Source organism: Fulmarus glacialis, unplaced genomic scaffold (assembly GCF_000690835.1).
Source record: "Fulmarus glacialis isolate BGI_N327 unplaced genomic scaffold, ASM69083v1 scaffold14997, whole genome shotgun sequence".
Taxonomy (NCBI): Eukaryota; Metazoa; Chordata; class Aves; order Procellariiformes; family Procellariidae; genus Fulmarus; species Fulmarus glacialis.
The window spans coordinates 16,667-34,307 of NW_009221377.1; the positions used below are offsets into that span (position 1 = coordinate 16,667).

The 17,641-nt window shown below is 47.1% G+C and overlaps 1 protein-coding gene across 1 annotated transcript in view; it reads right to left on the reverse strand.

The window, feature by feature from the left end:
• Positions 1 to 15,530, reverse strand: part of PPP3CC (protein phosphatase 3, catalytic subunit, gamma isozyme) — a gene marked incomplete at its 5' end in the record, with an annotated part of 27,586 nt that extends 12,056 nt beyond the window's left edge. The window contains 5 exons of the mRNA XM_009581096.1: positions 1 to 85; positions 6,265 to 6,389; positions 6,689 to 6,886; positions 15,055 to 15,100; positions 15,471 to 15,530. The exon at positions 1 to 85 is cut by the window's left edge and continues 27 nt beyond it. Coding sequence (XP_009579391.1) covers positions 1 to 85; positions 6,265 to 6,389; positions 6,689 to 6,886; positions 15,055 to 15,100; positions 15,471 to 15,530 — 514 coding nt within the window. The remainder of the gene's footprint in view (positions 86 to 6,264; positions 6,390 to 6,688; positions 6,887 to 15,054; positions 15,101 to 15,470) is intronic.
• Between the last annotated feature and the right edge of the window lie 2,111 nt (positions 15,531 to 17,641).

Below are 17,641 nucleotides of genomic sequence, written 5' to 3' on the forward strand. Positions count from 1 at the left end.
TGAGGTGCCTGCACTCGTGGTTCCCTCGAAGGAGGAACAATGTTTTGGGATGATTTATCTTTAAACTCCATAAATACAGCACGCACTGCAAGAAAGGGAAGGAGGAGATGGCATGTAATAAAAACCTTTTATAGGGCACTAACCATCCGTAGACTTCGTTAAGTGTTTCTGGGAAGACACCCAACAAGCTGAATTCAAAGTGGAACGCCTGCACTCGTGGTTCCCTCGAAGGAGGAACAATGTTTTGGGATGATTTATCTTTAAACTCCATAAATACAGCACGCACTGCAAGAAAGGGAAGGAGGAGATGGCATGTAATAAAAACCTTTTATAGGGCACTAACCATCCGTAGACTTCGTTAAGTGTTTCTGGGAAGACACCCAACAAGCTGAATTCAAAGTGGAACCCTGATAGAAACCCAGCTCCATAATCGGCAGTAGATCTTATCTTGGCCAACTTCACCGGTGGGGGAAAGCCACACTGAGCATTTCTCTATATTAGGCCTGAGCTGGAGAAGTGACAAATGAGATCGCATTCAACTGAAACCGGCTCTGGCCTGGGTGGGGGCAGCTTTTCCTTCCAGCAGAAACCAAAGCAAAAAGCACCCATTTTCAGAGCAGCAAAGCAAAACCAGCTGTGCAGCGAGATGTGCGCTCCAGATGTCCCACTGCAATCGAAACCAAAGACCATCAAGTATAACAGACAGCCATCTTGATAGGCATTTTATCAAGTGCATTAAACATTAGAAAAATTAAACTCGATCTTCCCCACTGACTTTCCCCGCCTCTGTTTTTCTGCTTACGCTACAGTCATGTGAAGCTCAAGTTCAAAACAGGAAAAGCCTAGCCAAAAAACAAGCTTAGTAAAGCCTTCTGGCTTTGAAGAGGGCTTTCCACATCCCCTGTCTGAGCAGCAACACCTGTAAAAAGATCGTCTTTGATGAGGCGCAGACCAAAGTCAAACTGAAACAATCATTTTCAGCAGGCTCCCAGAAATATTTCACGGTGGCTTTCCAAAGAGGCTACGTGAAGAAGGGAAGGGCTGGAAAGCAAGCGTGCCTACCCTTCTGTGCTATACGTTGTCAAGCTGACAGCTAAATCAGCAGATATCTAGTATGGGGAAATGTTATCATATTTCCCTTGTTGATTTTGAGTGCTGGAAGGACAACCCATAATGACAGCAAGCTTGAAGATCTGGATTAAAGTCTCTAATAAGAGCTTACCCTTTAGGCTGACATGCTACAGAAATGGCACACACTTTCAGAACGTGAACCATGAAGTCTGTCAACAGTTTTACACTTAAAAACGTTGCTGATCTGGTGCACAGACCTCTGGGAACCAGCTGCTGTGGCATGGAAACAACCTCCAGAACCAAAATAAAGCAGTTTCAAGTTAGTTTTCAGTACAGACACCTTAGATATCATGGTATTTAAGCACTGGACCTGCAAGGTAAGTTCTACATTAGTCACTCCAGCTACATGCAGGGATCCCTAAAACCCCAAGGAGCTGTAAAGCACCCATCTGTGTCTAACTGAGAATTCAACCCCACAGAAAAAGACTTGATTGCAAATTCTGAATTCTAAAAATGAACAGAAAGAGGGCCAGGGACAGCGGCAGGTAATGCAAGCTGTGGTTAGGGCTAGCAAAAATAATGTTTTATTGCATCTGTTAACAGGAGGAATGCTCCCAACAAAACCATTTATAATTATTCTGCGATTTAAAGCTTTAACCTCCTGTGTTTCAAACCTAAATGTCACTTTTCTGGGCTAGGATGAGAACTGAAAAGTGAAAGTCACTATATACGAACCAAACGACTTGCTAAGGACAGGAGAAAGCAACCAGCCCTGGCATCACTGGTTCAAAGCAAAGCAAGAAAGTAGAGATACAACATCAATAAAGAGGATTTGGGATTATAGAAGGTCAGCAACTTGCAGAAGAGATATTTAAAAATACATTTGAAGCATTTTAAAGTGAAATGGAAGTGAACGAGTCGCTCGGCACCACAATTCTTCCCAGACACACAGCAAGCAAACCACAGATGTCGAGAGCAAACGTCTCCAGTATCGCTGCAGTTCCCCATGGTTTGCAGCTATTTCACAAGGATGTGGGGGCTGCCAGGTACTAGTAGGGTAACGATGAGCAAAGGACATTCAACAGCCCTCGCAAGCTCTGGAGGGGCTGGAATGAGGAACAAGGGAGGTTTCTACACTCACATGCCTCAGATGCTTCCTGGCGTTTTGTACAGATCCCTTTCCCAGACTTTCAAGGCACCGTGCCCAGGAATTGATTACTGCGTGTTTACAATAGCCTAGTAGCAACTCCAGACAATTATGGCTTACTAGGCTTAAATACGCTACTTCTCTCCCTATTCTGCCTCTCCGTTCGAAGCCCAAAGCCAAGCATTCCCACCCGTGCCCCCATTTGATTCCCCCCCTTTCACTCACAAGGGGAAAGCTCAGCAGGTCACAGTAGGGGAACTGCGAGAGGAATTGTTACCTGCAACCCAAAGCAAATGCAAGAGGGGCTGCTGCCAAACCTGCCCGCAACAAGCCACACCGTAATCTCTCATACCATTTACAAAACCCGGCATTTACGGGAAAGTTATAAACATCGAGCCTGCCAGCTCTTCCCGGAGTAGGCACAGAAGAAACGGCATGGCAAAACACCCGCATCCTGATCCCATGTTCGGCCCACAAATCTACCTTCGCTCGCACCTTACAACATTGACGGGATCTCTTTAATATTATTCTGGATAAAACAGTGCATTCAATCCTGGCAAGATTACCACACACACAGTTCCCTAATTAGACAACCATCATGTGTCCCGTTGTAACTGGATTTGAAAAACTAGTCCGGCAAAGGTGTATGCCATTATCGTGCCATCTTTACTGATATATCTACTCTTTCCATAGATTCTATTTTTGGTCATAATAATTGTTTCACTTTATAATTTAATAAAACAATTCTATTCATTACATTCCCGCAGTTCTGGCTTCACAGACCAGGATAGTCCCTCATTGACTAACATGGGCACAGACCTCTCTTGCGTAAAGGCTAGGAGATGTAACCAAAAGCTTAAAGCACTTTGAAGGAAGCATTTTTCCCACTTGCAGACTGATGAGAGAATCCTTCATCAGGATGCTGTCTCATCACCATGGAGGTGATCAATGGAGGTGTTCAGCCTGATTTCCGTGCTGCCCGTCAGTCCCTTCACTACAACGTTTGAGTCCGTGGCCAGTTAGTCTCGCTGTCGCAGCGGGCTTTGTGGCACGGACTGAAAGCAAACGCTTTGCAGAGTCCTCTTCCGCCAGACATCAGCCGTCTCAGCTTTCACACGGTTGCTTCCCTCCCCTCTCCCCCAACAACTCTTTTCTTTAAAACAAACAAAAAAACCCAACCTAAGCCAGAGGCCCAGAAATAATTTGTTGAAGACATCCAGCTGAGCTGATGAACAGAGGCTTTCGGGGTTTTTAAAGGTTTTGTCTGAGCCATAAAGTGCTCCTTTTACCTTGACAACCAAATACTCACAGCAATGGGGAAAGCTTGCAAGGGTTATTTGGGCTGCTAACAAGCAACACAGTTTACCTTAACACCTCCTTGGCCCCCAGTTTTGCATCTTGTTTCCTGATTGCCTGCATCAGGATGCAATTATACAATTACCTCCTATTTCATTCAGTTAAAAGGTCATGATTATCAGCTGCTCTGGGCAGGCACTCGATAATATTCCCCACCCAGCACATGGATGCACAAGTTTGTGCGGTGACTCATGAAAGCCTGATGATGCTGGCTCTCTCCACCTTCCCAGTGGTGAAAGCACAGGGAAATCCAGATGCCTTTCCATCACCTGAGCCTCTGGGATACAGCAATCGAAACTCCAAACCCAAAACGCTCACAGGTCTGTAATCTCTGCACTTCAGAGTCCAGCTGCTACAGCTTTCCATTTTATAGAAGTCTTTAAAAAAAAAATAATGCAAAGACACCCATTCAGCATTGTTAACTCTTTGCTTGTAGTGATCGTCCACGCCAGCTACAAACCTCCTTTTGTTCCACTACAGAAACCAGTTTCTGCACACCCAGGTGGGAATCTCTTAAAACACATCGGCTGCACTTTGCAGTAGGTGGAAAGAAGAGGCACACATCAACAGGAACAAGGGAATCAAGCCTTCTAGATTCTGCTTTATCAGTGACATTTGGATCAGCCCCCGCATGTACTAATCAAAGCCCACCCTGATTCGTGAAAGATCAATGCTAGCTCTGTGGGGTAACAGAGCGCTCGGTGGCTTTCCCTCTGCAGACTCGGGGGGAAAGGGGAAGGAGGAGAGTCAAGAGCAGCATGAAATAAAAACTTTCTGCTCAGACCTGACAAAGACAAACTGCCCCAAGGCTCTTGAGCCCGAAAACACCGGGCTGCCTGGCACAGGCCTTGGGTCAGAGTGTCAGGCCACAACAGAGACTTGATGAGGTTTACCTACAATTTTCAGACCTTCCTCCTCAAAAAAATAAAATGCTACTTCCCACCACCACCTCTGTTCTCCAAGGCAGACCCATCATCCATCCCCCTGGAATTCTTCCATACTATCATAGCATACAGAGACGAGCGCACCAATCCCCAATTCAGGCACTCACTTCTGCAGATCTGGGATTAAAATCCCCACATCGGATCAATCGCAGGGTAAGAGCAGAGAGTGGGAGAAGCACTTCACCACGCAGGATCCGTAAAATTCATGCGTAGACACAGGGTACGACAACTCTTGTTTGAAGGTTTCTTGGTTAATACCAAAAAAAAATCCACGTCTTATCTCAGAAAGAGTTGCTGTGCTATAATATAATCTCTTTTCCAGGTAAATACACTTAAACTGCAAACCCAATTTGCGCAAGCCAAGCCATTTAAACACGCGGTCAGATGCCTGTTCTTCCCCTTCCTCCCCAGGGGTTATGGGGCTCCTCCTGCCAGCACCACCAGAAATCCCAACAGCCGCAACCCCACCTTTCGAGCATCCGTCCCCGCTACCCTGGAAACTGCTCGTCGTCACACCTTGGCTCACCATCAGTATTTAGGAACACACGAAGCGCAAGGCTGGAAGTAAGCCAGAATGCTGCTGAAGCACAAGCTCTCGGTGGTACTCTCCTAAATCCTCTGCAGAATCCTTCAAAGAAGCACTTGCATTAACCGCCTTCACTGCTGTCCGTGAGAGTTCCTTCCCAAAATTTAACTGAGAAAGATTCCTCTGCAGACCCAACAGCTCAGCTATTCCTGCACTGTGGTATGCACCCTCCCTCTTCGAAGAGAAACCACTTACTCTGTTATTCCAGGCCAGTTTTGCCACCTTTCACGCTGCCGTTTCCCCAAACACTCCCCATTATGTTGCCTCCAACTGGAATAAGCGCTCCTTTTCCACCTGGCTCTGCCTTTGCAAAACCAGAAGGCTGCAATCCCTTGGGGTTTGCAGCATTTGCCAATAGCTCTCCCACATTGCCTGCTCTGTCGCTCCCAGGCCTTCAGTGAGCCAGCAGCAACCACAGGGACCCATCGATTACTTTGCCCTTTAAGACCAATAATTCACAATGTTACCCAATACTTGGTCGGTAGCATCCCACAGAGCTGCAAAATCCTAACACGATGCCAGATGTTCAGCTGATGTCTGTAAGGTGACAGCGTTATTGTGACAAGGCAGATTGTCATACGAACACAGCATGGCTAGATACACAATTAAATGCCTCGGCACTAAGCTCCTGGGTCACAGCGAGATGTACAACAGCCCAGGTGATTTATTGCTCCTCTCTCCTGACCCTGTCTCTGGCATTGCAAGGTTGATGCTTTCAGGGGGACGGTAGGGAAGCAGTGACTCAATAGTGTAGTCCGTTTCCTGCTAAGCTGAATCCTGCAAGTTTTTAAACATTTGCTTCCCACTGCCTGGTAGAATCCTGTTACCTGCAACATACAATCAACTCTCCCTCTTGTTCCCCTGACTGACAGCTACAAGTGATATTAAAACTCGAGTTCAGAAGCCAGAGTTTAGTCATTAACCCCACTGCTGCTGTTTAATTCTGTCACTGGGTGAGGATCCAATTCTCAATCATGACATTTGGACATCGCTTTTCTGCCAAACTCATACTGTGAGTTACCTACAACAGGATTTTCATTCCATGCAAAAGACTTGACAAGGGCGCAAAATCCAGCACAAGAGATCTGTATTTGCTAGCTTAGTTCAACACTTTCAGTTAGTTTAGTACTAGCACCCCCAGGCTCAGCTTTATTTGTCACCTCTATACTGAAGTAGCCTCTGTCCACGTAGTCTCCCAGGAAGAGGTAGCGGGTGTTATTGGGTGATCCTCCGACTTCAAACAACTTCATCAGGTCAAAAAACTGCCCATGAATGTCACCGCACACTACGGGAGGAAGAACAGCACAAAAGAGGGACAGAATTACACGCTAAGAAAAGAAAGGTCATGACAGCAACAAGGAGCATAGCATGGCTGTGCTCTGACCCAAGCCACCCCTTCTTTACATCCAGCTTCTGCAAAGATGTACTTGATCTACACCAGCAAAATCCTCTCTTCTGAGAGTTCAGGCAATTTAAAAAACCTTGCTGATGGAAGGAACACAGCAGAAAACCTGCTACTTTGAGCAGCTCGTGTTTCCTTAGGTGGCCCTTATTTAGGACTCCAGCTGCAGAAAGCTCTCTGACCTGTGATCGGAGCCTCCACTTCAATCATTGTCTTCTCGTGCCTAAGGATGGCAGCCCCATCGTTGATGATCTTCAGCGCCGCATCTTCTTCCAGGCGCCCTTCCTTTACCAAGTGGCTCTTCAGGACGTCAAGCCTAGGCTTCCCATCCTCAAACACCTCCTTCAGAGTGAGCCGCTGCGTGGGAGGAAATGGGACAGCTGGAAATGGAAGTGAAGAAGTTAGCAACACGTCTCTTTTCGGGGAGGGAAAGAATTACAGTCTTTTCATTCATTCCAAGCCTCAAGATGAGCATACACTCAGAAACATACTTTCACTGAAATTATACTCTCAAATACCGAAAGAAGAAAAGCTATGCTGCCAGAGCAACTGAATACACCCCTCAGCATGTTTAAAAAGCCACCGTATGCAGACTAAATGCCATATGCATCCGCAGAAAACACGGGCAGCAAAGCTGTCTCCTAATTCGGTGGGGATAGTTGTCATCATAATGTTCCACTAAAACAGGACTGCATGCAAATATCAGCAAAAGCAGGAGAAAAACACACCGTTTCCCAGGGACCAGCAATTAAGGTAGGAGGACCAATATGTAAAATTCTTGTTTATCAGGAAACCGCACATACCCATAAAGCAGAAGCTGCCTTTACCAGGCAACACCCTCACACCTTTCAGTACGGGCCACTTCAAAAAGCTTAACCCCAAGCTTAGTAATTGGTAAATCTTGATGGAATCCAACATTTAAGGCAAGTTAAGGCCTCATCTATTTGCAACACATTCCCTGGTTTTTAAACCTAGATAGAAAAACACCCCATCAAAAGTCATTATTATGATTTTCATGCTAGGCAATTGTATTATTTGTGAGAAGGTGACCTCTAGCAGAAAGTAAGCATATGAAACAAGAATAATAGTTACAAGTGAGACCCATCTGACTTCCTCATCTACCTTCTCCTGGGCCTGGCTAATTTAAAAAGAAAAAGATGGAGAACGCATGACCCCTACATAATAGGCTATATAGTGTCTTGATTTAAAATAAAATCCAGGAAGGAGGCCTGGATGTTTGGGAAAAGGAGAAAAACTGGAAGTAAAATCCTCTCAAACAGCCCCAAACGCGTGGCCCAGCTGCCGGCGGCTCCCGCGCACCACAGAGCAATTTGCATCTTATCGCAGCGATGCAGCGCAGAGATCGTCTCGGGTTCCGGAGTCCGTTTCCTTCTCAAAACACCTCGAATAACCAGCATCTCCTCAGTCCTCTGGGTTCAGCCCTTTCAACACCTTCAGGTCACAGCAGGACCAAAACGATCATGACCAAGCCCTGCCAAGGGAGTCATCCTGCAGTATGGATGAGGATGAGACGCTGGGATGGGTTTTGCTTTGGGGTGCTCCGTGGGGTGTTGCACACTTGTGCTGCATGCACAGCCCCAAGAAAAGCCTCTTACCAGCCTCTTACCCTGGTGCGGGTACCGCAGGGAGCTGCTGCTCACCCTCCTGGCCCTAGGGACATGGCACACCTCTGCAAAGGTCTTGGAGGCATGCTGTCCCTAAGACTGTGGGCAGCCGGACAGACCGCCTGATCTTTGCTGGCATCCCCCAGACTACCCCAAAATGTGCAAGGCAAATGGGCCTTTTACAGCCATTTTACTGATTCCGAAGCCAGCCTGCTTCTGAGTAAGCAGTACCTCCAACACACGCCGCGTGTAATGAAACCCACTCACTAGATAATGTACCATTGCTTCCACATCTCCCGCTTCTGATGTGATCATGTCATGTGGTGAAAGACAGATTTGCACTTAACTGTAATCCAGCTGGAGAAGAAAAATATCTGATATGCAAATGAAGCTGATGTCCTTACCGATCACCCAGTAAAGACATCCCATATGCCAAACTATGTTGAATTTAACAGACGAAACGATAGTGCTGGTCAAATAATACAGTGACTAACAGTATTGCAACCGATCTCTTTTAAATGCAAATAGAGCGGCTATTTAGCTCGGAAACCCAGGGGGCAGAGAGAAAAAGCAGAGAGGCAGCACAAGAGATTCTTTGCAGCTGAACATCAATTTTCAAATAATGTGAAATGTAGGACAGAGGAGAACAAGAGCGGATATAATGAAAGGGGAGCCGGTGCCGGCAATAAGGTGGCCTTCTTTCATCGGTTGCTTTGGAAGTTTGGCTCTGCTGGGTACTCGCTAAGTGCCCTGCATGCCTTGAACGGTTCAGGGCACACACAGTGCTTTCCCCACGGAGCCGCCAATTAAAGAGGTTTAAGCAAGACCCCTGCTTATGCCAACACAGGTTGGACAACATTTTTTTTACTGCATATATTGCTCATCTCTACAGCCAAAAGAAAGAAAAAAGTGACCCCTCTGGTTACCGATGAAAAGCTCGACATTTTGCAGAATTTCACATTTTTTCCCCCCCTGTACTCTCTGGATCCGTGTAAGGAGAGCAGCATTTGCACTGCAGAAGGAGGTAGAGGGAAGCTGCAGATCTGACACAAATAGGTTCAGCTGGAACAAGGGAGGCCAAAAGGAGCTGGGTGGAAACGTGGGCACAGGACTCAGAGCAAGGGGCAAGGGAGGCTTTGGGAATCCCTGCCATTAACTGACTGGAAAACTATTTGTAAGTACTTCTACAAACTGGGCAGTTGTCCTAGCATCTGCTATCTGACTCCAAGTGAAGCAAGAGAGCGCTTGAAGGTCAAACAATTTATAAGGAAGAGAACAGAGAAACAGGAACTGTTCAGCTCCATATTCCCCACCGTCCCAGGCCTTCAAACACAGCCACCGACTCCGGAGCCACCCTAACAAAGTAAAAAGTCCACAGAAGTTGGGACAGAATGCTTAACAAAGATGGCATGCGACCACAAGAGCAGTACTGCCCGTCACACAATTCAGAAGAGATCCATGAAAAGCTCCTGGCATGGTCTGCTTTGCCTTTTCTTGGTAGCCCTAGTGAGCGGAGTTATGCAAGATAAAATATGAGGCTACGGCGATGCAAGCAGCCAAGAACTTTTATGTAAGTTCCCTCACTGGCTTTGCATGGCTCCACTCCCACAAGGAGCTGGGCACGATAAGGAACCGGCTTCTCCTCTGCTGTGCCTGTCTGCCAGCCAAGCTGCAGCCAGCATGGAGCGCAGGGAGAAAAACCTGCTCCAGAGATGCCAGAGAGACCAGCACTGTCCTGAGGATGCACACACACAGCAAAGACCTCACACTAGGCAAAGGAATACTCCACATCGCCAGTTTTCTACTCTCTGTGCTTCCTGCTAACCCACCCCAAAAAAAGATTTCTCAATTCCCCGAGCCGGTGGTGCAGCGCTGGAGCAGACACTCGTGCCGCGGCGCACCCAGAGCTGTCGAGCACTTCAAAAGCTTCGTGGGGGCTGCATAAAAAAATCCTCCACACACGAGAGAGTCACAAGAAGCATGCACTGGAGCCCGAGCATGGGCAAAACCGAAACCCAGAGATGCCCGTTTCCCCCACGCAGCAGGGGATGAGGACGAGTACTTAAGTAATTAGCGTTGTCAAAGCAAGTAATCCTGTTAGCCAGCATAACTTGTGTAAGGGCTTTAGTCAACTTGGTGCAAGCGGTTATCTGACGCATAAATATCCACTTTTTTAAAGATCTGAATTTTATCCTTATTAATGTTGGAGTGACCAGCACAGCAGGAGGGTGCGGAGGAAGGGGGCTCCTCCTGCAGCCAGCCTGGGCTCACAGACAGCGGGAGCTGGCACGGCCGTCAGAGAAAAAGCTGACCTGAAACCTTGCACGCCCGGGGCACTGAGAAGAGTCTTGCCCACTTCCTGCTCCTGTCTGCAAAATGGGGAAATAACTCCTTATCTCACAAAAAATGCTGCGGCTAGTCACAGAGTGCCCAAGCAGTGCAAAGATAAAGTGTGCTAAACTCATCCTCAGAGCCAGCTCCTTCCACGCACTGCCCGCAGACAATAATTAACAAAAACGATGGATAAAATATTCACAACACCGCGAGCAGCAAGTGTGGTGATTTTTGTGCCATCTTCCCTTTGTATACCAAACCATGTGTTGCACCCAGTCTAGTTTAAATAGCGAAATCTTTTGGTCTGGGACTTATAATTTTGCAAGGGCATCAAAACACACTCTGTAGATTGCTCTTGAGAAAAGACGACAATTCCCACTCTACTAACAGGACATACGCTGCACGCCAACCCACAAACAAAAGGACACAAATGCAAGTGAACTTTTGAGGTGTAAAATGGATTAAAAGGTCAACTGTGCTTGAGGGAACACAGTGAAAGTAAGAGGACCGCAATATCTTTGCTAGACTACGGTGCAAGACTCCATTTACTACAAAATTAACGCAGATTTTATTTGCCAGTCCAGGAGCAAGTGGGTACTCACAGCACTCCGAGAGGACATGGATAGTTACGGATGGGAGAATTTGACAAAAAGCTGCTTCTCTACCAGTAACTCCACAAAACCAGAGCACTCACAGCCCATTCATTTGCCCCTCGGTGCAAAAAGACTATATTCCTCCAGGAGAAAAGCCTGTGCTATATTTCTACATCTGTACTTAAGCTATGCCCCTATTAAGCTTCATCACAGCTCTTCCAGCATGGATTGGGTCGGACCACATAACCTATCGTGCATCTTCGGAAGAGAGCGGTTGAAACGAAGCAAAGATCCTCTCCTCCCAGGACTGGAGGCAGTAGCAGTAGACAGAGCAGGGCTGACCGATCCGCACCTCCAGAAAGAGCCAGTACCATGGAAGAGAAAACAAAGTGATCCTCAAATTATTGTTTATATATCTGAGAGTCCCTTGGATGACTGTATGAAGCAATGAAGCAAGATTCATTACTGAAAAAGGAACAAGTGCTCTTTGCCTGAAGTGGCAGCTACAGCAAAACTCGGTTTGTTCCCTGAGTGGTTGGGTTTCTAAGGAAAAGGAGGTGTCCTCTCACCCTGGGGCCCGTGGGGCTTCAAGTCCAAAAAATCATCCAGGACTAAACACGCTCGATAATAAACTTGAGAGAGATCTCTCTGCAACTCCTGACACCCACCTGGGAGTGAATCTGAAGGGCACTGAAGGCAATAGCCTCCTTCCCTGCTTGCTCCTCATCAAATGGATGATATTACAGATAAATAGTTGAACAGATGGTTACAGATGCATGTTGGGGAGAAAAAAAAAGTACATTTTGGGCATTCTGAAGCACCAGTACAGCTCAGACAAAACTAAGCACAAGTAAAAGCTGTCTTTTCTTATGCTAAAACACACGACATAAGGTATTAAAAGCTTCCAATTACTGCACCCTCTCCACCTGTGCTGGAAGGCATCTGAAATATTTGACTGACGCTCAGCCAGGGGTTTGACAATTGGGGATGACAGATGTCCATCTGCCACAACGGAGATCTGGCCGTCGATGAAGCCGGACCCGGCTGTCAAAGGTAGAAACGTTCACAGGGAAAAGTCTGCATGGGAGCCATCCGTACCCGCTTTGAAAGGCGGAGAGAAAGCTGCCTCCTGTGTTGAGCTGTGCATAGCATGAGCAGCAGGTCAGGTTTGGGTTTTTTTTTTCCCCAAATAGCTATTGCCAAATAGCCCAATGTTATTTTTATCAGACATTCCTATTCGCATTCACACCTAACCTACATTCGTCTATTCAAAGTTGAGTCCAGGGCTCAAACGGAGCCAGCTGAGCGGCAATAACCTGGAGAAGTTCAACAACGAAAGGCAACAGCAATGCCATTTTGTGCTTGCAGAAAGCTTAAGTTTCAGGATTGTGCAGAGCTTTCACAGTCATTAACAGGGAACAAGCCCTTGAAGGCAAGTGATGGGTGCTGTCGTTACCTACAGCAACGCTTTAGCCAACCTGTTTCAGTGCTTCTCTATTAGCGGGTCCAAACTAAAAGCAAGGATGGGTTGAACCTCAGCAGCTAGAGACAAGTTCCAACCTGCTGCTAGTCCTAATATTTAGTAGCAACTACCCAATTGTCCATGGAATAATCTTTATTTTCTTGAAATTATGAACCATACAAATTTCTGGTCATAAAATGCTGAGATGTCTTTGCTTTAAGAATCCCTACGCTGGCTTGCATGAAATTTTCTCTCCCTTGGGGTGCCTCAGGGCAAGTTTACTGAGAGTCTGCAAAAACAGATGTATGCTTGATACCAATTTTTCAGCCTGGACCAAGCCCTGACAAACAATCTGTGTCATTTTTCAGTCTGAGGCAGTGCTGGCACAGGCACCCTGACCCCGCTATGTCAGAGAACTACTGCTCTCTCCAGCTACAGAAGCTATGTGGAAACAAAGTGATCACGAAGTGGAGCAAATATATTGCTCCTCCAGCCTCCTACCACCTCAGAAAATAAGTAACTTCTCTCCTTGCCACTGGATTGTGCTAACATAAATAACATTAATATCTCACAAGTAAAGCAAACGCCTTCCTTGCATAAATGCAGCAAGAGCCAGAAACGATTACTATTGCCATTTCTGTCCGCCCTCCTCCAAACTTTCGCATGTTCTTTCTACTCTTCTGAGGATAGCAATTTCCCTTTTTCATTATGAATACGAGACCCTGGGTTTCAGAGGCTCCAAACACTCACAAAATGGAGCAAAAAAAGAGTTTTGTTTCTCACCCCTGGAAGAGCTGCAGGAGGACCCAGCCCTGCACACAGCTCTTGCGCTGAGCATCAACCAAAACCATCACATGCCCCATCCCCGTTAACAGAGAGTATCTGGCACACAAGACTTGGGGTATCTTTCTCATCCATTTTGCAAGTGTAAATTCCTATGGAATGGCAGCTCCTTCAAATACAGAGGAGCATTAAATGCAGTTCATAACACCCCAGTTTTATCCAAAACTAGTCAGAGCTGTGCTGCTGGAGCTCAAGCCAGCCTCCCAGTGTGCAACTGGTTGAGAGAGCTCGCTCTGCTCCTCACCTTGAGCCAGATTCCTTTTTGTAGGATAACCAGAATATCTCCTCACAATAACCCTAAAAATATCTGTACTGTACATCGAATTCTACCAAGCTGAATGATTTCTTCGAAAGGGGAGAGACACAGCCACCACAATACTAGAGCCGAGCAAAACTGAGAAAGATTAATCAACTGAACCATTTCCATTAGCAAATCTGTCTTTACCTTATCAGCTACCTTTCAGTCATTCAGGGAGTAACACGCAAATTTTGAGGCCACGTTGACTCTCAGTTACTAGAATCTGGCACACACAGTCTATGCAGAAGCCAGGTGCATTTAATTCCAAAAAAAGCAAGTGACAGTCCTGTGCATCAAAACGCAAATACAAACATAATGCGTGCCAAACGAGCATAACCCAGGTCACGCAGAAATACTAAGTGCGATGCCAAGAGGCTAGAAAATCATAAAAGCTGCCTAAATCAAAGTCCATCTGTGCATTTCGGAAGCCATACAGCCTCTAAAACCTTATAGCTACCTGAACTGTGGACTCCTAAAATCTTTAATCGGGATAGAAGGTAATTATCCTTAAACTGTTCTTCTGCTGGCAAAACATCTAGCACGGATAGTAAATAGTGTTATCAGACTAGGAAAAAAAAGAGGTGCCTTTGCCAAAGTAAACCACTGCTACTGAAGGAGGGCTCACCAACAGAGTTGTGTGCCAAGGTTTGCCACGGTAGGCAAGCCCAGAGGCAGCTACGATGGCCCCTCGCCGGGCTGCTGACCCACGAGGTGGAGCTGGCACTCTGCTCCCTCTCCATACTTCTCAAGGAGCCGGGTGAGATTAAAACTGGGAGTATTTAATTAGAACAGAGGCGACTTAAGACTGTCACTGCACATCAGCCACCCAGCTCTCAGCCACGAGAGCCGCCCGCAAACCTTCCCCCGCATCAATGGGCTCTTCACGCTGGGGTTCCTGCCCTGCCACCGAAAAGAGAGCCAAAACTCGGCCACAGTTGAGACCCAGATCTACGCTGCAGTGTTAGTCTTGCTCTTGCCAAAGCGCTCTGCGGCTCAGAGACTGTCTCAGAAACGCCCTCGGTGGGCACTGAATTTCCTCAGCCTCCTTGGGAGCAATGCAAACATTAAAATTGTACTTGCTTGCAAGGTCCGTCAAGTTTCCAGCGCCGGCACTGCTATGCGTAGGTCTCTCTCTTAATGACCAGCACTGATGCGGATTTGCCTGGGATTGTCATTGAGACAATCTGTCCAGAGCCAAGTCCTCTGCCAGGGACACGGGCTCCTTACATCACCAAGTGCCAACTCACCAGCTACTGTCAAGGAGAGCATATAAGCCCTCAATACCAGCCTGGAAAAAAAATCTCTTTTGAGACCCTCAAGCTCTACAGACTTTCCAGCAGTTAAAAATATATGCATTCCTACGAAATAAGCACTGAACAGCACACTGACCCACAGCAAACCTGGCGTCTTCCTCTCAACAGGTCTATTGGTAGGATGGTCTCTCAGCCAACTTGAGGGGGTCACTGCTAAGCTTGAGTGAAAAAGAAAAAAGGAAAAGAAAAAGGCTGAGGTCTACAGCAAACAGCTGCAGCTACTTAAAAAAAGTGAGCTCACCAAAGGAGACAGGAGGGGATTCCTAGATGTCAGCAGGCAGGGAAATTCACCACCTGTTTCACAAGGTTAGCAAGCTGCCAGCGCGTCCACTAATAGATCATTAATACAAGAACAGCAGGGTCTTTGTGTCAAAGGCAAATCCCCCACCTGCTGGTGAATGTAAATCTGACCCCACCACCAGCAGCAGCAGGGCAGGGGGTGCTGGCTACAGTTTTAAAGCTACTTTAAGCAGACACAATTTTGCACATTGCGTACTTTCAAGACCTTGCTCAGGACGACGTTGTAGGCAGGAATCAGCCGCTCCACGTAGGAAACCTAAAGAAAATAACACCCAGAAACACTCACGCTGGAGCCCAAGCGCGGTGGAGGCGTGCAGAGCCCAGCCTTCAGGCCCTCGCAGAAGTGACTGTTTCATCGCATCCAGCAAAAGGCGGTCACATCATCGATAGATGAGAATTTGAGCACATGCAATCACCATTGCAGCAAAAAAAGACCAATTCACACACAATAGGGGATTCAGTTTCTCTTCTCTTCCCATATCACACCTTAATGCTTCAACCTGAGCTGCATTTGCACTGGATCAAAATAGCACTGGGTAAAACATTTCTTGCAATGCACTTACTCCAAGCTTTGACATTTATACCCACATATCACCTTATAACCACACAGAGGTGCAGACCGTCTGAAGGGAGCTGCAAACTAATTAAAATCTTCCCAGTGGCCACGCTGGAGATCAGCCAGAGCAGCTTTCTTGCAAACCAAAGGGTAAGTAGCCCAATAAATGGACTAAATAAGTTCTAGCGATGCTTTCAGAGCAGCTTCACAGTGCCAGGGATGGAGCTCGATGACAGGAGCCCCCAGTTAACGCTGAAACAGCAAAACCAGTCCTCTGCGCTTCTGTTCAGGGTCTTCCTCCGGGAAACCTTGGCGATACATATCCAAGACATCACCTTTGGGATAATATTCTCACTGCTGTTTGAGAAGCCATTTTACCACGTTCTGTACCCCTCAGGAACTGATAAAAGGGAATGTTTTCTACAGCAGGCTAGGGAACCGAAGAATCTTACTAGGATCACTGTCGACACCAATCCTCCCTGTTTTCCTGAAATTCACACTGAACCACTTGTCTTACACGGGGGAGATCCTTGCACTCTCTCACGAGATTCCACTTGGAGCAGGGAAAGTGCTTTAAATCGCATCTTACAGCCACCACCATTGCAAAGGTATTCACTAACGGGGGGAAGCACTCAGAAGCCAGGAGATTGATGTAGACTTCTGGAGAGATAAACCCCACAAGCCCTCTCCCGGCGGTGAACCCAGGCTCCCAGCTGGAGGAGGTCGCATTACTCAACACACTCACATCCACCTCTGCTCCTAATGGAAACACATCAAGATCCTATTAAGGCTTCATAGCTGGAGATGCTGCAGCTAGAGACAGCAGCGAGGTTTTGCTTCGGAAGCTGGAGGTCTGAAGTCAGAATGCAGCCTGGATAGCGTGACGCTCCTCTCCCTGCCAGCAAAATCTTTAAAAGCTACACCAAGATTTCTTTTTCCTACTGCTTTTGAGCACCCACCCTTCATCCTCCATCTCACCTCTGGTCCATGCCGTCCTAACCAGAGATGCTCTGGGTGCAGAGCTGCTCCCCATCCCTCCCTCTGCCCCTACACCAAGCTCCCTGCCCTGAAGGGTTTTCGCAGTACACCTGACCTGGCTCTCAAGTGTCCTCGGCACCGTGAGCTTGGCAGACTGGCCTCCAACAGCCATTCAGAGCCAAGTCTTGCATTATAGGATAATGCTGATGCCTTTACGTAGTTTGTTTCCTCACTCCTGCTGCTTAATGATGTCTAATTCCATTACCATCCAAGACATTAATGCACTGTACGTCTAGCAAACCGCCATCCCAATGCAATCTGCAGAGAAGTGCAAGGGATCGAACAGGGAACACCTGGAAAACCAGCCAAGCTGGGAAGGATCCTAGACAAATATAGGTTTTCCAGGAGTATCTTTAGATTAGCAGGAGGCTCTGCCCCCACCGAGACCCCAGGATTTACCTATATAGCTCCCTTCATCACAAGCAGCCCAGCGTTCATTGCTATTTTAAGCCAGCACCCTGCCCTACTTCCTAAGGAACGGCCTGCCTTCTCCTGCCCATGCAACCAAACGAGCACCAAAAACATTGCAGCTAGAGGAGACAAATTCCTCCCAACTCCGCCTTCTTTTATTTAAATGAAAAATACTATTTCAGCATGGTACCAAGCTAATGGGGGCTCATTTGTTCTAATTGCTACAGAACAGGCCCTACACGCAGCCGGCACAGCCTTGAATGAGGGGAATGGGATTCACCTTTCACAGGCTGATATCCAGATAGCAGGGAAACAGAAAAACCATATTAAACACAGGGGACTCCAGAGGGGCACAACCTTCT